Genomic DNA, 21,571 nt, shown 5'->3' with positions numbered 1-21,571 from the left:
CTTTTTGGGTCACACCCGACAATCCACAGGGGTTATTCTTGGTTCATGCACTCAGGAATTACTTCTGGTGGTGCTCGGGGACCATATGGGATGCCTGGAATTGAACCCGGGTCAGCTGTGTAAAGGCAAATGCCCTATGTGCTGTGCTATCACTCTAGCCCCAATGTACTATAGTTTTTTAATTAGTCACCTGTTCTGAGGCATTCAGGTTGTTTCCAGGTTCATAGTTCTGCAATGAACACAGAAGTGCAGATGGCATTTATGTTGTGTTTTTGAGCTTCCAAGTTGTATTTCCAGAAGTGGTATTGCTGGGTTGCATGGAAGCTCAATTTCTAGTTATTTGAGGAATGCCCATATTGTTTTCCAAAAAGGCTGGACCAATCAGCAACCCCACCAACAAGAAAGAGTTGCTATCTCCCCACATCTAGCCAGCATTGGTTGCTCTTGTTCTTTTTGTGTGTGCCAGTCTCTGTGGTGTGAGATAGCTCAATGTTCTGATTTGCTTCTCCTTGATGAGTAGCGATTTAGAGCTTGTTTTCATGTGTCTTTTGGCCATTTGTATTTCAACTTTGAGGAAGTTTCTGTTCATTTCTTCTCCCCATTTTTTCATAGAGATATTTTCATTTTATTTTACTTTTTGTAAAGTTCTACCAGTGCCTTACATAGCTTGATATGAACCCTTTATGGATGGGTACTGTGTAAATTTTTCCCATTCTGTGGGCAGTCTCTGTATCTTGGTCACTGTTTCTTTTGACGTGCAGAAGTTTCTTAGTTTAATGCATTCCACTTGTTTATCTTTTCTTCTACTTGCTTGGTTAGAGGTGTTCCATTTTTGAAGATTCCTTTAGCTTTAATGTCATGGAGGGTTCTTTCCACTTTTTCTTTTATGTACCTTATGGATTCAGGTCTGATACTGAGGTCTTCAATTCATTTTGATCAGACCTTTGTGCCTGGTGTTAGAAAGGGTCTGAGCTCATTTTGATTTGCATATCGCTTCCACATTCCCCAGCACCATTGCTGAAGAGACTTCCCTTGCTCCATTTCATATTTCTTGTTTCTTTATCAAAGACTAGGTGATTATATGTCTGAGAGTCAGTCTCAGGATATTCAACTCTGTCTTTATTCCAATACCATACTCTTTTAATTACTACTGCTTACTACTTACTTACTAATACTACTGTTTGTTACTACTAGGACAGTTTGAAGCTGGGGAAGGTGATGCCTCCCATCTTCATTTCACCCCCAAGGGTTACTTTAGCAATCCGTGGGGATTTTTTGTTCCATATGAATTTCAGGAAAGTTTGATCTATTTTTTTGAAAAAATGTCATGGGTATCCTTAAAGGGACCACACTGTATCTGTATAATGCTTTGGGGAGTATGGGCATTTTGAAAATGTTAATCCTCCCAATCCATGAGCAGAGATGTGTTTCCATTTCCTCTATCCTCTTTTATTTCTTGAAGTAGTGTTTTGTAATCTTCTTTGTATTCGTCGTTCACCTCTTTGGTTAAGCTAATTCTGAAGTACTTAATTTTCTGAGGCACGATTGTGAATGGGATTAATTTCCTAATAGCTCTTTCTTTTCTTTCATTATTTGCATATAGGAAAGCCATGGAATTTTGGGCTTTGATTCTGTAACCTGCTACTTTACTAAATAAATCTATTGTTCTCAGGAGCTTTTTTGTAGATTCTTTAGAATTTTCCAAGTACAGTATCATGGCATCTGCAAATAGTGAAAGCTTGACTTCTTTCTTTCCTATCTGGATTACTTGGTATCTTTTTCTTGCCTAACTGCTATGGCAAGTACTTCCAGTGCTATATTGAACAGGAGTGGTGAGAGCAGACAACCTTGTCTTGCATCTGATCTTAGGGGGAAAGGCTTTAATTTTTCCCCATAGAGAATAATGATCATGTCTTTATTATTGGATTTGTTCTGTGTTTCTATATGGTATCCCTCCCTACATGTGTTTGAGTTGTAGTATCCTATCATAAAGATGCAGCTTAAGTAAAACTCTTATCAATCAAATCTTACCATAATGACCCTTTTAAAAACACAATTTAACTTCTTTAAATACCCTATCGCCAAAACCAGTCATATTTGAAGAAACAGGTTAAGGACACCCAATATACAAAAACTAGATTAAGGAAAAATACAACATCAACATCTAAACAACAAATAACATGTGAATAAAGTGGCTTAGAATGCCTAATTATTCTTCTCTCTTTCTTATCCAAATCCTTCTGCCTGCTTCCTTGAGATACCAACTTAAATAAGTTGTTAACAATAAAAAGGAAATTCCTTGGGTCTGGCACCTTGAATAATAATTACCACACTTAAAAAATAGTTTTCCTAATCCATGACTAAAGGCTTTCAAATTTGTTCAGTATTCATCAAATTATGATGATTAAATAAGTTAATATGCCAAATGCTTAGCACTATCAATGTACAAGTTAGCTGCTATTACTCTAATCAATGTATAACTACACATTTTTGCCAGTGCAGATTTCTTACTTTAAGAACTTGCCCCTACCCTAGAAGGAGAGTACCAATTTGCCCCAAAGGATGATATATTCAGAATACAATGCTTTAATAAATGTCTTCTGAATGAGTCTGATCCTGCCTGCCTCTTATTTTTACATCTTGAACTTTAGATTTCCAGCTAATCACCTCTGTTTCTTAAACTCAGAGTTTCACAGACAGTAGTTTCACCTTTATATACTCATCCATAACTTAATATTCTCTAGCATCAAAATAAAAACTACCCTACTGATGGGAGAAAATATTTACACACAGTACACCAGATAAAAGGAATAATATACAAGATCTATGAACACTCGTAAAGCTCAATAACAAAAAATAATCCCATAAAAATGGGGAGTAGATGAATAGATACTTTCCTGTCAAGAACATACAGACAGGCCTCTAAACATACAGAAGTGTTTATTGTCAACTTATGAGATGAAAATCCCAATAACAAGATACCAACTCACACCAGTGAGAATGGCAATATCAAAAACGACTGGAGGTAACCAATGTTGATGAAGATATGGTGGAAAAAGAAAGTCTCATACACTACTGGCAAAAAATTATATTGCTCAGCCTCTACAGAAAAAGAGAATAAAAGATTCCTCAAAGTACAACTAAAGCTACCAGATACACCATTTTTTATTATCTCACCCCCCTACTCACCCAAATAAAAAAACTTAATTTTAAGCACATCTATTTTAAACTACAAATGCTAAGTGCAGTAGCCAGAATGTGGAACCAATAAAATGTATAACAATTGATGAAGTTCTGACAGTGGAATACTATGCAGCTAAAAGAAAAGATGAAATCTTACAATTTTCTGTAACTTGAGTATAACTGAAAGGTATAATATTAAGAAAAGCAAATCAGAGGAATGACAAATACTAATGATCTCACCCATCAGTGGTATAGAGACTGACCAAGCAAGGAAAAAAGACAGTACTGAATGATAAAAAAAAAAGAAATCTCCTGGTCTTGGATAACAAAACTCAGATAACCTACAGTGGGGAAAAAGGTAGGCGTCAGGAACAGAGGAGGGCTAAAAGTAACATAAGGACTGTGGTTGTGAGTCTTTGGTACTTTGATGGTTATGAGGAACATCAAAACTATAAATGTTAATACAACTGTGGCTATGATAATTAAGCCAAAGCAAAGACATTTTATTTATTTATTTTTTAATGTAGGAGTACTGCTATTTATTCAGCCACTAGCTTAGCTGATTGAATTGGGCATGAACTTCACCTTACTTTTTTCTTTCCATTTTTTATAATTTTATTTACTGAATCACCATGAGAGCAGTTACAAAGCTTTTGTGTTTAAGTCTCGGTTATACAATAAAACACCCATACCTTCACCAGTGCCCATTCTCTACCACCAAAACCCCCAGTATACCCCATCCCATACTGTCCCCCTAACTGTGGGGCAGATGATTTCCACATTACTCTCTCTCTACTTTGATTACATTCAATATTTTGACACCAGACCCACCATTATTATTTGGAATTTTACCCCAACACTCAGATCTGCTGCAAAGGTAACACTAGAAAATTTGTTTTCTATTGCTGGTTATGAATAACATATGGTGTCGCGTGGCTGCAGCAGTGGCCACGGGATTTTGGAATTCTGAAGTGTTTTTTTTTTTTTTTTGCTTTTTGGGTCACACCTTGGCAATGCACAGGGGTTACTCCTGGCTCATGCTCTCAGGAATTACTCCTGGCGGTGCTCAGGGGACCATATGGGATGCTAGGAATCGAACTCGGGTTGGCCATGTGCAAGGCAAACACCCTACCCACTGGGCTATCACTCCAGCCACCCGAAGTTTTAACAATGAAATCTGGAGGGATTTCTGCTAGAACCTGCTAGGTTCCGAGATTTGTTCCTGAGTCTCTGAGATCGTGGCCATTAAGCAGCCTGATCAGAACCCAGAAAGGCCATTCATGGGCAGTGACTCAGGGTCTCATTTAGATGGGGAGGAAAGGGCTGGCTCCACCCTCATCCCGTGAGGCCCTGCGTGTCTCGTCACTGTGGGCCCAAACCTGACTGTCCAATGGCCTCTGGTGGATGGCAGCTATCCAGCTGCCAAGGAGGAGCAGGCGGAGGGACAGCACCCCTTCCCCTACTGGGGTGGCCCGGCGACAGTATTCTACTACGGGATCCAGACGCATTTCTGCCAAAGGCCACTGGGTTCTGAGATTTGTTTCTGAGTCTCTGGGATTATGGCCATTAAGCAGCTTGATCAGGAGCCAGAGAGGCCATTCGTGGGTGGCGACTCGGGGTCTTGTTGGGACAGGATGGAAAGGGCCAGCTCCACCACCATCCCATGAGGCCGCGCGTATCTCATCAATGTGGGCCCAAACCTGACTGTCCAGTGGCCTCTGGAGAATGACGGCCACCGAGCTGCCAGGGGAAACAGGCCAAGGCACGAAACCTTTTTCCACCTGGGGTGGCCCCGCGCCAATAACCTACTGCAGGAACCAGACGCATTTCTGCCAAAAGCCGTCGGGTTTCGAGATTTGTTTCTTAGTTTCAGGGATCATGGATGGCTGTTAAGCAGTTCGATCAGGAACCAGAAAGGCCATGCCTCCAATTATATAGCTGAGCCAGAGGTGGTTTGTGGGTGTGTCTCCCACATACCTAACTTTTGACCATTTACTTTCTTGGCAAACTTTGCTCCAAGTTTTTGGGGTCTGGCCAAAGGCACAACAGCAATTTTGGGGTATCTGGAAGTCTGAAGGCGCCATCAAGCTGCTGATGCACTTGCTTCACAGGTACAGATTGACCTGCTGGCGGCACCATACCCCCAATAAAAAACAAAGACATTTTTAAAAAAAGAATTATAAAACATAAAAACAGAGTAAGAACTCTACATCAAGAAGTAGAACAGTTATAGGGTTGCAGAAAGATAAAGTGAGAAAGGAGTAGAAACTAAATCTGAAGAAGTAGCCCAAGACACATGCAAAAAAACCCAAAATAAACCCGAGCAGACTGAGACATATTATAATTAAAAGGTTTTTAAAAAATAAAGATACCCCAAATAAAGTTCAATGCCTTACCCGTATGAGGCCCTGGGTCGATCTATCTCTGGTGCAGTTAAAAAAATAAACCCAAAACAAAAAAGAAAACAAATTGAAGAACAGGAAACTACAAGCATCTGAGGAAAAATAAATTGCATATAGGGAAAGATTATAAGATTATCTATAGACTTTTCCACAGAAATCAACACAGCAGAGAATGAAGCAACATACTCCAAATTCTGAAGAAAAGGAATTTTCAAGGGAGAATATTTGGCCCTTGCTAGATTACCATTTAAGGGTAGAAGAGTAAAAATTCTACAGATAAAAATTAAAGCAATTCATCACCACTAAACTGGTTTAGCAAGAAATACTGAAGGGCCCGCTATAAAACAAAAAACTTCTTCACCTAGAAGTATTAAGAAAATAAAAAGTATGTGACAGAGTGGCAGTTGGGAAGAGAAAAGCAAAACTGTGACCTACTAAAATGAATGTTAAGATCAATCTGCCCAAAAATTTTACCTATAAGCCTCAGGACAACCTTAAAAAAATCTAGGGGAGAAAAATATAAATGAAAAAACGGAGTACCAAAAATGATGTTATAATGTTACGCAACAAAAGAAGAAAATATGCAAGAAGCAGAAAATAGTAAGGATACTACTTCAATTCCTTAAATGCTAATGGTCTGACTTTACCAATTAAAGAAAAGAAGCACGGGGGTGGGGAGAGGAGAGAGAGGGAAAGAGTGGAGGGAAGGGGAGAGAGGGAAGAAGGGGGGAGGGACGGAGGGAGGGAGGGAGGGAGGGAGAGAGAGAGAGCACTGTAGAGGTAGGCTGGCAGGGAGCAGCAGGAAAGAAACTGGGACATTGGTGGTGGGAAATGTACAGTGGTGAAGGACTGGGTATTGGAACATTGTATGACAGAAACCCAATCATGAACAACTTTCTAACTGTGTGTCTCATGGTGATTCAATTAAAAAGAGAAATATAAAATAAAGGCAAGGAATACTGAAAGAATTAGGATAGTGATGAAGGGTGGTCTTGGGCACTTTGGTAGTAGCAACAGTGCAGTAACTTAGTACATCAAAACCATAAACATTAACACTACAGTTTTGGGTTTTTTTTTTTTTTTTTGCTTTTTGGGTCACACCTGGTGATGCTCAGGGGTTACTCCTGGCTCTGCACTCAGGAATTATACCTGGCGGTGCTCGGGGACCATATGGGATTCTGGAAATTGAACCCTGGTTGGCCGCGTGCGACCACTTGCGAGGCAAACACCCTACCCGCTGTGCTACTGCTCTAGCCCCAACACTACAGTTTTAATGATGTTAGTTGCCTAAACTAAAATAAATATTAAACCTTAAAAAAAAGGATTAAAGAGCTGGAAGATGATAAGAGGGTTCAAAGAGTTGGAGCACATGCCTTGCATGTGGGAGGCCCTGGTCTGATCCTTAGCACTGCATAGTCTCCCCATTTGTAGTAGAACTCAGCACACTGTTGGGGGTATCCTCAAGAACCATCAACTGTGTTGCCATGACCCCACACCCTCCACCAAAGGGATAAAAACATGGTTGTTAAGGCCTCAAAACATAAGGTAGAAAGACTATAAAATAAAGGAAATATTCCATGATATCATCATTGCACTGCACTGTGGTACTGCCCTCCTGCTGTTCATCTATTTGCTTGAGCGGGCATGAGAAATGTCTACATTGTGAGACTTGTTGTTACTGTTTTGGCATATCAAATACACCACAGGGAGCTTGCCAGGCTCTGCCATGAGGGTGGGATGCTCTCCGAGAGGGACAAAGGAATCAAACCTGGGTCAGCCCAGTGCAAGGCAAACACCCTACCTGCTGTGCTATCACTCCCGCCCAACATCATCATTAGATATGTTTTTGAGGACTGGCCCCCAACAGCAAGGGAAATGTAAGTAGACTACTAGAACAGTATTAAATGATAAGTTTTTGTACAGCAAAATAAAATATAAATGGAATAAAAAGTCTACGGAAATGGGAAATTATGTTTACACGCCATACATCTGACAGGGATGAGTATCTAAGTTATACAGACAAAAATGACAAACTACCAATAGAAGGGGGAGCAGAATATTTAAATGAACACTTCTCATAAAAGGACATAAAGGTAGCCAACATGCTTATAAAAAATGATCAACACTGGTCACCAGGGAAATGCAAATTAAGACGAGACACTACCTCACATCCATGAGTACAGTATATTATCAAAAGCAACAATAACAAGTGTTGAAGAGGATGATGAAGAGGATGAAAAGAATTTCAAGCAAAGTTGGTGGGAGTGTAAACTGGTGCAAGCATTTTAGAAAATATGGAGCTTCCCTAAGAAACTAAACTAAGCTACTACAAGATCCAGCAATCTCAGTTCTGGGTATCCAATCAAATATAAAAACAACACAAAAAGTTATATTTAGTCAATGCTTATTGAAGGGCTATTTACAATAACTAAAATATTCAAGCAATCAAAGTCCCTGTTGAAAGGATATAAACAATGTGGTAGATTTATACAATGCAGTACTATTCAGTTATTAAAAAAATAAATTTTCCATTCACAGCAAAATGAAGGAGCTTAAAGGCATTAAATGAAAGAAAAAGACAAGTACTGGATGATATCCCTTATGTGTTTCCTCGAGCTCGAGCAGGCCCAGTAACGTCTCCATTGGAGACTTTGTTGTTACTGTGTTTGGCATATTGAATACGTCACGGGTAGCTTGCCAGGCTCTGCCGTGCGGGCGAGATACTCTCGGTAGCTTGCAGGGCTCTCCAAGAGGGGCGGAGGAATCGAACTCGGGTCGGCCATGTTGGCTGCGTGCAAGGCACACGCCCTACCGCTGTGCTATCGCTCCAGCCTTATGTGTTTAATGTAATTTCTTTTTTTTTTTTTCAATCCTGTATAGCTTTTTTGGCTGTTTTTTTTTTCTTTTTTATTAGTGAAACGACATGAGGTACAGTTGTAGATTTACAAATTTTTGTGCTTGGATCTCGGTCATACCACGATCAAATACCCATCCCTCCACCAGTGCCCATCTTCCACCACCAGGATAATATCCCTCCCCCCCATCCTCCCCTCCCCCCATCCCCCCCTGCCACTGTGGCAGGGCATTCCCCCCTGTTCTCTCTCTCCTCCTGGGCGCTGTGATCAGCCAAAGAGGCATTGAGTGGCGAACATGTTCAGTCCAGTCTACTTTCAACCTGCATCTCCCCTCCTGGGAGGATCCTCCAAACACCCTCCACTTGGTGTTCCCCTTTCTATCTGAATTGTCCTTTCCCCTAGAATACCCAGCTGGCCTCTAAGTTATGGAGCAATTCTCCTGGTGTTGCTCTCAGCCATTCTTGGGTATTAATCTCATATTTTATTACTTTATATCCCCCAGATGAATGCTATCTTTCTATGTCTATCCCTCTCTTTCTGACTCATTTCGCTTAGCATGATACTTTCCATATTGTACCACTTGTATGTAAAGTTCATGACTTCATCTTTTCTAAGAGCCACATAGTACTCCATTGTGTAGATGTACCAAAGTTTCTTTAACCAGTCATCTGTTCTTGGGCACTCAGGTCTCTTCCAGTTTCTGGCTACTGTAAAGAGTGCTGCAATGAACAAACAAGTGCAGATGTCACTTCGGCTACACGTTTTTGCCTCTCTGGGATATATTCCCAGGAGTGGTATCGCTGGGTCAAATGGGAGCTCAATTTCTAATTTTTTGAGGAACGTCCATACTGTTTTCCAGAAGGGCTGAACCAGTGGACATTCCCACCAACAGTGAAGGAGTGTACCTTTCTCGCCACATCCGCGCCAGCAACGGTTGCTTTTGTTCTTTTGAATGTGGGCCAGTCTCTGAGGTGTGAGATGGTATCTCATTGTGGTTTTGATCTGCATCTCCCTGATGATTAATGATGTAGAGCATTTTCTCATGTGCTTTTTTGCCATTCGGATTTCTTCTTTGAGAAAGTTTCTGTTCATTTCATTGCCCCATTTTTTGATGGGGTTGGATGTTTTCTTCTTGTGGAGTTCAACCAGTATTTTGTATATCCTTGATATCAATCCCTTGTCAGATGTGTATTCGGCGAATATTCTTTCCCATTCTGTAGGCTGTCTTTGTATTTTGATCACTGTTTCTTTGGAGGTACAGAAGCTTCTTAGTTTAAGATAGTCCCATTTATCTATCTCTGTTTTCACTTGCTCAGCCAGTGGCGTGTTAATGTAATTTCTTTATTCAACTGATGAAGAGACAAACGAAAGAACATTGATAATTGAAATGAAGTCACCTCATAATAGATGGAAAAAGGAAGATAAGGGTAGTAAGGTGTTACCACAAGCAAAAAATTTAGCATAGTCCTGGTATATAGTGAATGTGTAAGAGCTCCTGTTCTATCAGTTCAAGAGACAATGTAACAAATTACTGTATAATTAAAAAGAAAACAAAATCAGTTAGTTGTGTGATATTAAGAAATTTAACTTTTTGGGCCAGGAAAACAGCTCAAAGGGGTGATGGAATGCATGTCTGACACGCATGACACTTCAAGTTCAATTCCCTGAGCCCCCAGCACCACTGGACCTGAGAAGCACTGCATCACTAAGTTTAAGCACTGAACTGTCAGGTCTGAACAGCAAGAACTAAAATTACAAGTGGGTCTGCCCTCTATGCACAATTTGGGAGCCTCTCCCCCCAAAAAAAATTAAAAACAGAAAGGAAATTGAACTTAGTCATCACAAATCACAATCACAAATCATCCTGTTATTCGTCGATTGCCTCGAGCAGGCCCCAGTAACATCTCCTTCATCCTAGCCCTGAGATTATATTCAAGGCTCTTTAGGAGAATGAGATCCATCATTGTTACTGGTATTTGGCATATTGGGTACGACACAGAGAGTTTGCCAGACTCTGCCGTCTGAGCAGGCTACATTTGGTAGCCTGCCAGTTTGTCCAAAGTAGGAATGAGATAATAAGATGTCATAATAAGATGCCCGGGAGCTGGTTTTTATAGTCTCTGAGTGAGTATTGGCCGTTGATGGGATTACACGGGACCAGGGGGCCAGTTGGTGGGTGTGACCCCCGCCTACTGGAATTTGGAGGATCTGGGTGGAGGATGCTCGGCCCCAATCCGAGTAGGTTTGGAGATCTTGGCCCCGGAACCCGCGTGGCTTTGTCCCTCTGCCAGTACCTTCATGTGTGCGGAGAGTGGTCTCAGCATGGTGGTGGCTGGTCCTGGAGGTCTTCAGCTGCCGGAGCCCTGGTCGGGGCGGGGAGGAAAGCTCAACCCGCTCCCCTCCAAGGGGCCCCGGCGAGGACAGCCAGGCGCGGGGGCAGGAGACTGCACTGTTCTCTTTCAGGAGCTGTTTTTTAGTCTCTGAGTCTTGGCCGTTGATGGGATTACACAGCGCCAGGGGGCCAGTTGGTGGGTGTGACCCCCGCCTACTGGAATTTGGAGGATCTGGGTGGAGGATGCTCGGCCCCAATCCGAGTAGGCTTGGAGATCTCGGCCCCAGAACCCGCGTGGCTTTGTCCCTCTGCCAGTACCTTCATGTCATAGAAGCTACAAAATTCTATAAACCTTAATTTATGGTAAAATGCTAAAATATAACAGCAATAAATGTTTAAAACTAAAGCAACAGTTTTAACTACAAAGTTGCTTGTAAAGTTTCTAAAAATTTAAATCGGAACTATTTCAAATATATAACTTCGGATTTAATAAGATTATACGACCAGACATTGTAAGTTTACCACAAAAGCAAGTTTGTAGTTTCATTTCCTATCAGAATCTATAATTCTTATAAAAGCATCATGATTTTACTTCCTTACTGTACAAAACTAATTGGAGCACTAATTAGTGTATAAATATATAAGCTTTAGGTACAAATTATAAAAAGCAACTGAGTGCTACATAATGATGATCAGTAAAGTCATTTCCACCCAAACCATAGCACTTCACTTTCTTTTGCGGGCAACCTCTCTCATCACCTCAGGCAACTGCTGCTGCAGTAAGATTCAACAGTTTCTGTTCCAGAGGTTCCAATTAGTTCCATTCCCTAATGCTGAGGTGATCTTCACTGAAAGTTGAAACTCAGATACTCCTTAGTCTAGTAAGTCGATCTTTACAAACTGCCATTTGTTGAAAATTTCAACGGAGAAATGGGATGTTAGAGATAATCATTTTATCTTCATGAATACCTGTCTGAAATTTTGTTCCCTATCATCTTAAGCATGTACAATAACCTTTCAAATATATGTGAATCAGGTCACCCCAAGCAGTTAACCAATGAAAAGCTCAAGTAACATTTGCTTTTCACATCTGATTCTGGATCATTCAACTTATGTCAACAACTCAGAATTTAAGAATAAGTTGCTTTTCAATAATTTAATTGTAATACCATCGGTCTTAAGGTCTTATCAGTCTATTATAATTATGTGAAGTCTATTTTGAGTCAAGCAAACCCTCTGTCCCTTCCCTCTGCTACGGAAACAACAGTGAAAAATCACTAGTTTGACTTAACTTCCTAACAGCAACTATGAAAGAATATTCACTTACAATTTCTCCTTATCAAAGGACCTACTTACTAACTTCTTTGCATTAATAACTACTTGATGCTTGATGCTCTGTTACATGTGGCTGAGCTATCTAGGGAAAAATTGTACCTCTGGACCAGAGAAATAGTATAAGAGGGTTAAGACACTTGCCTTGCATGTGACTGGTCCTGGTTCAATCCCTGGTACTACTTGCTCTCCTCAGCATAAGTCAGATAGTTGGGAATGACTGTCAAGCAGAGCCAGGAGTAGCTACCAAGCATTGTCAGGAATGACCTCCCTCAAAAAGAATAAAAAACAGCCTTTCTTCCTTAAAACAACCAATACTTGGAAACAGAAAAGAGTTGTCAGGAGTACAGTTTTCATTAGCAAACCAAAGAATCTTAAGTTTACAATTCCAACAAACTCTTCATTGAATTCTTACATATCAAGTCACAATTTTCCATCTAAATCATATCAGGGCCAAGAAAGGTTAGAGAGTATATAAATTCAATTATATAATATTCTGAAAACATAACATCACTAAGAATAAAAATTTTAATTTCTGCCAAAGACTGGGAGAAAATGGGGTGGGGGCACAATGAATAGGTGGAGCACTGGGTATTTTCAGTGCAGCAAAACTACTCTGTGAGATACTGTAATGTTGATATATGATATTACACATTTGGCAAAACCCACAGAACTGTAGAGTAACAAAAGTGAAGCCTGGGGCGGGGGGATGGGGGTGGGGAAGAGAAAGTGAAGAGCAATGCAGGCCTTGAGAGAAGATACACTGGTGATGGGTGTGGTGTTGGAATTATGTACACAAGAAGCCATTATTAACAGTATTGTAACAGTACTGTAAAACGGAACCTCAACCAAAAATAATGTTTAAACAAAAGATCTAATAACGTGCATCAGATGACACTATTAAATACGTTTCCTAAATAAAACCAGAAAATAGTGATGAGGACAGTCTTGATGGCTAATTATATTAAAATCTGACCTCAGGAGGTAAACAGAAATCACCTCATATCCTCAAAGAAATAGAATAATATTCCTAAGAAAGTTAAAATAAGGGATAAATTTTAAAATTATACATATGACTTCCTTCTATTAAAAACTATCTTTAGCTTCTTTATTCTGGACAGCAACTCAGGTACTGTTATATCTCCAGAGGCAAGCTCTAACATGGCCATAATTCGCAAACTAGTAAGAATGTATCCAAGTTGAAACAAAAAAGGCCTATTTTCGAATATGGAGACATCCTAAGATTAAAAATAGTACTCCCATTTGACCCAGTGATACCATTTCTTGGCATCTATCCTGAGAACATAAAAACATTAATTAAAAAAATATGAACACTTGATTTCACTCCAGCACTATTTATAATAGCCAAGACTTGGAAACAATCCATAAACTTGACCAACAATAGGTGAATTGATAAAGAAATTGTGTGTATACACACACACACACACACACAATAAAATACTACTCAGCTTATGAGGAAAGATGAAATCTTGCATTTTGTTACCTTGAATTACTACAGTGTCATGTAAAGTGAAGAGAAAGGACAAGTATCAGATGATTTCACTCATGTGTGATGTATATAAAGGAAAGAAATAGAGAGTGCTCCATGAAAACAAACTGTTGGGATTTCGACAAGAGAACTGAGATTACCAAAGTGTGAGTGGGCAGAAGGGGGCCTGGGAGAAGTGGTAGGGAGCGGCAGACTAGAAGTGACATAAAAGGCAGTGGTGGAGGGGTCTCTGGCACTTTGGTGGTGGTGGAGATACACTAATGTGTACCATAAACATTAACACTAACCATGTTATCTTAATAACAATAAATGATTCTTTCCAATTTTTTACAAAAATTTCATTAATTTTTAGAGCATTACAAAGTCGCTCATGATTGAATTTCAATCACAGTTTTGACCCGCCTATCTCTAATTGCGCCTTTTGTTCAGTTTCTTATAATTACACTGACATTTTAGTATGTACACCTCATAAATATCTTAGCTTTCAAGTGTACTAAAACAGTATATTCAATTAAGTCCTTACTAGAATATCTATTGAGTTTCTTCAAGTCCTTTAAACAATTTAGATTTAGCACATTTACACAGCAGTCCATTGCCTTAACCACTTGGCCATGAACAACAGTAGGACAGTGACAGTGACAGTGACATTTACATAGCACCTTCTGGCTCATTTCACCTTCACAGCTGTAGTTACTCTAAGATATTACTGCTTCCATTTTAATTTTGTTTTATACTTTTATCTTATTTTTATAAAGTTGTTCACAATATTTGATTACACTTAATATTCGAACACCTATCCCACCACCATTACACCTTCCCATCACCATATTTCCATCTTGAACCCCAAACCTTGACCCCAAAGCTGAACTGAAATAATTTATTTTGTATTGCTTGTTAAGAATAATCTACTAAAAATGACCCAAAAAAGGTTTTATAGAGGAAAGAGTGTGAAGATTGTTGTATTTCACCGAGGAGTCATTAAGGTCTTCTATAAGAGATTAGTAACATTGTTAAAGGTTGAGTCTTATGTATTTATATATTTATCTGTATAAATATATTCCTCCCTAAGATTGGCTGCCTTCTACTTTAAACGCTACCAAATGTGGTGTGCTACTCTTGGTATATTAGCAGTACACAGTATGAGAAGTTGTAGGGCCGTGAATGCGGCCATGCAGTCCAGGAACAGATTCACTCATGGGTGAGGCTCATCTGAGCATGTGGAAAGTGGCTGTGAGCATGGAGGGGGTTGAGTTCTGGAGGTTCTCAGCTGCTGAGGCTGGATCCGTTGGGGCGGGGAGGACCTTACCCAGCCCTCTCCAGGTTGCCCCAGAATGAAACAGCTTGGCATGGGGTTTAGCAGCATGTCTATGGTATATTGCTCTGTGCTCTCTTCCGAGAGATTATCGAGTCTCTGGATCATGGTCATTAATGAGATTATATGGCACCAGCAGCAGCTTGTGGGTGTGACTGCCAAGCTACCAGAAATAGGGGGTGGTGGGGGGAGGTCACTCATTCCCAGTTCCACTGAAACACCGGTTCCTAGTGTTTTCAGTCACAAGTTCTGCATACCCAGGTTTTTCTGCAGATTCACTCATGGGTGATTGACTCCATTTTTAAAGAGAAATAGACATATGCAAAAATTAAATAACTTATCTAAGTTGATCCAACTATAAATATATTAAACAAGTCCTACCTCTAACCATTCAACTACCTTTCTTCCCATCAAATGACAAAGCCCTCTCTCTGTAAGTTAGAAATTTATACTCACTTCACCTTTTGAAATGTTTTCCAAAACCCTACATAAAAAACAACAACCCTTTCCTCCTCTAGATCCAATGAGTCTACTCCAATTTTCAAAATTTCCTCAAATGGATCTTCTATTTCAATTTATTTCTCAGTATCCATCTATATCACTATTGATTCATGCTCAATGGTACCCTCACAATTTTTTTTTTAATTTTCTGAGAAAAACTGACCTTTAGGGAAAGACAAAACACTTCAGAGTACCTTATGGTCTTATTTTAGACTGCTACTTTCCCTTTAAAAGACAATATTCTATAAGGGCTAGAGTGATAGCACAGCGGGTTGGGCATTTGCCTTGCACATTACCGATCCGGGTTTGATTCCCAGCATCCCATATGGTCCCCCAGGCACCGCCAGGAGTACAGTGACCAGGAATGCAAGAGTGCATGAACCCTATGCATCGCCGGGTGTGACCCCAAAAGAAAAACACAAAACAAAACAAAACAAAAAAACAAAAGACAATATACTACAGCAAGTACATTTATATAATTAACTTAATAGATTCATCTATGCACTATCTCACAATCAACTTGCAAGCAGTGATCAGCATGAGTCAACAATAACTGTAGACTCCTAGAGTATAAATAAAATAAATGAGTATCTGCTAATCGGCAGGGGATGGGGCACAGGGCTAAGGCTGATGGTGTGGGGAATGGAGTAATGTTATACTTTAGTAAATGTCAATGTGATCATAAAAAGTTAGATAAACACTGCTAAAGCTACCTGAACACACACACACACACACACACACGCACACACACATACTCTCTCTCTTTCTCTCTCACACACACACACACACTCTCTCTCTCTCTCTCTCTCACACACACACACACACACACACACACACACACACACACACCAGGATGTATTTCATGTTATGTTATTACAAAACAGAAACATTCAGATGGGGCTGGAGAGAGAGTACAGTGGGCAGGCATCTGCCTTGCATGCAACTGACCCAGGTCCAATCCCCAGAATTCCATATGGTTCTCAGCATCATCAGGAGTGAACTCTGAGCACAGAGCCAGGAGTAAGCCCTGATCACTGCTGGGTGTGCCTGTCCCCCACCCCTCCAAATAATAAAAAAAGAAATATTCAGAATTCAAGCTAGTTACACCAGATTTTTTGATAACAAAGTTAAAGCAGTTCTAATTTGGCAAAAAAGCCTCTTTTTGTTTCGTTCACACACCTGGTGGAGCTCTGGTCTTGCTCCTGGCTCTGTCTCTGCAATGCTAAGGGGACCACACACAGTGCTATGGAATGAACAGGGCTGGCTGCTAATAATCTCTGTTCTATTTCTCCAGACCCCGAAAGCAAGTCTTAATTGTCTACTAATGGTACCAAACCTACAAAATAACAAAATAAGTATTTGTTTTCTCAGTTTTTTAAGAAGGCAGAATGAGTAATGGTTAGAGCAAAAGCTCTGTGTGATTCTCATTTTGTTTCAACTGCAAAATAAAGACCATCTTATGCGTTGTTGAATTTATTAAAGAGACAAGATCACTGTGTTCTTAGTGTGTAATGTTTTTACATTCATGTTCCTTCTCTTCATTTTTGTATATTGTATCTTACTCTTTGCTTCCTTGTCTAAAATATTAACATCTCTACCATTTAAGGTAGATATGAAAATTAAGAAGATTTCTTGGTACATAAGTGGTAGTTTTATGAAAGTCAGCATTCTTATTCCTTTAGTATTACTAGGGGAAAGCAGAATCAAAGAACCACAGAACTTTATTTATAAGTTCTGGATAAGACAAGGGAAATGTACAAGTTTTTCAAAGAACCGTGTACATGCTTTAGAGAGCAGGAAGACTAGTGAGCAGAATAGGAAGAAAAAGCAGTTATATTATTATGTAATGTAAATCCATCATTTAACATAACTCATAATTCCATAATTATACAAAGTATTCATAACAATCGTCAGGTACAGAGTTAAACTTAGTTAAAATATTTAAGAACTTTGTCTAAAATAAAACTCTAGTAATTAAATATAAATAAATTTAAACATTAATAAAAATATAATTTAGAAGGTGATTCTAAGTCCCATTATATAATCATCTTATGAAAATAAGACATTCTAAATTAGATTTTAAAATATGAATTAACAGGATTCCACTATGGTAGATTTCACTATTAAAAATTCTACATCCTTCTGAATTAAATACATGTGTACTAGATATAAGAAAATAAATATTTCAATTTTCTTACCTGTTGTGTTCCATCGGCACTTACAATAGGAGCAGTTAGAAGAGAAATATCACTACTTAAAATCTGAGTTGTATCCAGTAGTGGTGGATGTTCTGCCATTATCAATAAGACATTAATATACCGTATAACCCTCCAATTCTGAAAAACAAAAATATATAGCCATTGGTGTGTATATCCTTAATACATTAAAATACATTTAATATTTGTCTCATTTTTTAATCTAAAGAGATATTATCCTCAAGGGAAATTATAAGATATCCTGTTGGCAATTTTTTGCCAACAGAGCATTCAAGGAAATACTGTTCTCACAATTTAACCAATTACCAATACAAACAATAAACAAGGAAATATTAAAACCAGTGTATCAGCAGTATCTACTTAAATTTATTTTTATTCTTTTTTTTTCTTTTTGGGTCACAGGCAGCGATGCTCAGGGGTTATTCCTGGCTCTGCACTCAGGAATTACTCCTGGAGGTGCTTGGGGGACCATATGGGATGCCAGGGATCGAACCCAGGTCGGCTGCATGCAAGGCAAACGCCCTACCCGCTATGCTATCGCTCCGGCCCCTATTCTTGCTATCTCTTTTACTTCTATACAATATTTAATTTAATGTATTCTGTTTGAGCTGTGCTCAGGGTTTATCCTGGGCTATGTGCTCAGGGGTCAGTACTGGCAGGCTTGGGGATTATATAAGGTCTTAGGGATTAAACCCAGCTGCTTGTAAAGCAAGTGCCTACCTGCTGTACTATCGCTCCAGCCCCAGACAATTACTACTAAAGTGAAATACCAGGCCGGTAGTAAAAATGTCTGAGTGATGAAACACAAACACTTTTTTAATAAGCTGAGCAGGTGATTAAGAAAATCCAACCTCCCTTTCCCATCATCCTATCAAGTCTCTAGGAAATTACATGAATTATGATTTTATTGATTGCTCAGACAGAAAAAAAAAGAAAAATCTGTTCATGATAGATTGAATTACCTCTTACTAAACAGCAACCACCCCCCATACATTCAGTGGTACACAACCACTAATGATGAAGATCAAACTCAGGGCCTTGAATTTACCAGGAATGTGCTCTACCACTTTATAGCCAAACCTTTACGTTGGAAGCCCTGATATCATTCTAATTTTATTCCTTTTCCTATTTTAAAATAAACCAAACAATTTCCAAGACAAAAGCACATACATTTAGAAATATTTATAGACCCAACACTTAAAAAAAGATTTGGGATAGCCAATATTATTTAGCCATATATGAAAACTAATGAAATAGCAACGTACCAGATAAACAATAATTTGAGCATCATCATGAATTCTGACTTTGTAGTAAGTGGAAAAATAAACATTTTTGGGTAATTGGAGCATTCTGTAATTTAGTATCAAGACATTTAGTCTACTTTAAAGTATTGACTCCATGCAAAGTGCATGAAGATAAAATATAATTTAACATAAAAACTATTTAAAAATTAGATATGTTAAAGCTTTTATAAGATTTTTGTTTGTGTGTTTTGAGGCACATTTGGTAGTGCTCAGGCGATTACTTCCACCTTGGTGTTCAGGGGGGTCTCTCTTCCCGTGATACTTGGGACTGATGAAGTACCCAGGGACTCAGCATGCAAAGCATGCACTCAGACCTTTGAACTATCTTCCTGATCCTGTTGTAATATATATAATAATCTAGACTACACAAAAGAATATTATTTTCACAGGGGTCACTCCTGGTCATTCTCAGTCTAGTGGTGTGGGTAGGTGCTTCGGTCCAGCAGTGCTGTAAGATCAAAACCACAGGTTCATACCTGGCAATGCTCTGAAAGGTTATACAGTGCCAAGTATTAAATTCAGGGTGCTGTTTAAGTTACTTTCCCTTCTAATACTCATTACTGCTTTTATAACTCCTTACATTTATCTTTTAACTCTTTAGAATCTGATTTTTTTATTTTTATGTATTTGAAAAAATTAATCCACTTTGTCTCCTCTGAACATAATAGAATTAAACTGTAGGTTGATAACAAAAGTATCACAGTACTTTCTGCAACAGTCAGAAATTAAACAGCATACATATATTCTTTGAGTAAAGAAGAAAACCATTTCCCAAGAGAATCAGGAAATATTTTTAAATATTTTGAACAAAGGTTTTACAGACAAGTTATAGTATTAAATGCTTGTTTCAAAATTTTTTACTGTTCAAATCACCGTGAATAACCATTGTTATTAAGTTATTAACCATTAAGTATTAAGTCTCAGGAAAACAATGGTTCCAACACCAATCCCTTATGCTTTTTTTTTAATTTTTGGTTTTTTTGGGTCACATGCGGTGATGTAAAGGCTTACTCCTGGCTCATACACTCAGGAATTACTCCTGGCCGTGCTGGGGGAACCATATGGGATGCTGGGAATTGAACCTGGGTATGCTGCGTGCAAGTTTCCTACCCGCTGTGCTATCACTCCAGCCCCCCCGCCCCTTATGCATTTTTAAAAAGAAATATCCTCAAATTAGTAATCCAAATTTCCACCTCAAGAATAAAGAAAATGAAAAGCAAAAGCACAATATGCCCCAGTTAAGCAGAAAAACAAAACATGACATTAAAGGGACAAAATCAACAACACTGAAAACAAAATAAACAGTGGGGGGAATAAAATAAACAAAAAAACTGAAAATGGAAAAAGGAGAAATGAGACAAGTTACCACCATCAGAAACCATAAGAGAAGCTCTCACCATAGACATCCCCTCAATATTAAAGGGATTACAAGGGCCTGTATTATTAGCACATTACAAATACAGCATCTCAGAGTGCCTGTCATGAATTCAAATCTCCAGTGTCCCACATACATCCTGTACAATACTGGAAGTTCTGCTGTCTGTGATCCCAGTGCCACAGCAATTTCTTGCCACATCACAGGCAGGTGTGTCACTGGCACAAACACGGGGGCACCCCCTTGCCCCCCCCACCCGCCGTTGAGCATCACAACTGAAAAGACATACAAGCTATACGAGCACCACGGCAAGAAGTGCAAAACATTACAGAAAACCCTTGCAAACATCACGACCGCAACTTGTGTGCCCCAACTAGGAGTGCAAACCATACTTGGAAAGCACATGTGCAAATACCACAACCTATGTGTGATCCCTGGAGAGCACTGCATTAAAGAAAAGTTCAAGATCACAGCCAGGTGTGTGTGTGTAACCTTCAGTCAGCACAATAATGAGGGTAATCCAGTGGCAGGATAGCAAGAAAAAAGGAAGATTTTTAAAATAGCTTTTTGAAATATTTTTAAAATATTTTAAAAGGATTATAAACCACAACCGAGTTTCCCTGACATGCAGATCCAGGAAAAGTGTAATTTTTAAAATTTTTATTTATTTATTAATTTTTGCTCTTTGGGTCACACCTGGCGATACTCAGGGGTTACTCCTGGCTCATGCACTCAGGAATTACTCCTGGTGGTGCTCAGGGAACCATATGGGATGCTGGGAATCGAACCTGGGTCGGCCATGTTGGCTGCGTGCAAGGCAAATGCTCTATCCGCTGTGCTACCGCTCCAGCCCCCGAAAAGTGTAATTTTTAAGGCACATTTTTTTAAAGTTTTAAAAGAATTTTGAGAAACTGAACATAAATTTAAAAACTTACACTGAACTTAATAAATTAAAAAAAATAGCCTATTTCTTTTGAGAACTACTAAATACTTAACCCAACCAAGATAACCTAGAGAATTCTAAAATGCTTTATGAATATGAATATTTTTTAAATTGAATATAAATTTTAGACATGAGAAATATGGTATCTAACATTTAAATTTCTCTAAACAGAACAGAGATAACATAAAAGAATTGGAAATTAAGAGTCCCTTTACTATTCTCCTTCTCTCTCACATATTGTGGTTGTTTTGTTTATTGCTTTTCTTGAAGTCTTTATTTATTAGCAAGACGGTTTCTTGGAAATAA

General features: G+C 39.0%; 1 protein-coding gene across 1 annotated transcript in view; it reads right to left on the bottom strand.

Annotated features, from left to right (window-relative positions):
* The window catches only part of FNDC3A (fibronectin type III domain containing 3A), a 129,302-nt gene extending 111,539 nt beyond the window's left edge, over window positions 1-17,763 (bottom strand). The window contains exon 1 of the mRNA XM_056132756.1: window positions 17,626-17,763. Coding sequence (XP_055988731.1) covers window positions 17,626-17,724 — 99 coding nt within the window. The 5' untranslated portion in view covers window positions 17,725-17,763. The remainder of the gene's footprint in view (window positions 1-17,625) is intronic.
* Window positions 17,764-21,571: the final 3,808 nt, after the last annotated feature.

Source organism: Sorex fumeus, unplaced genomic scaffold (genome assembly GCF_029834395.1).
Source record: "Sorex fumeus unplaced genomic scaffold, SorFum_2.1 ptg000095l, whole genome shotgun sequence".
Lineage (NCBI taxonomy): Eukaryota > Metazoa > Chordata > Mammalia > Eulipotyphla > Soricidae > Sorex > Sorex fumeus.
The sequence above is the reverse complement of the archived record's forward strand: the minus strand, read 5'-3'. Positions and strand labels throughout refer to the sequence as shown.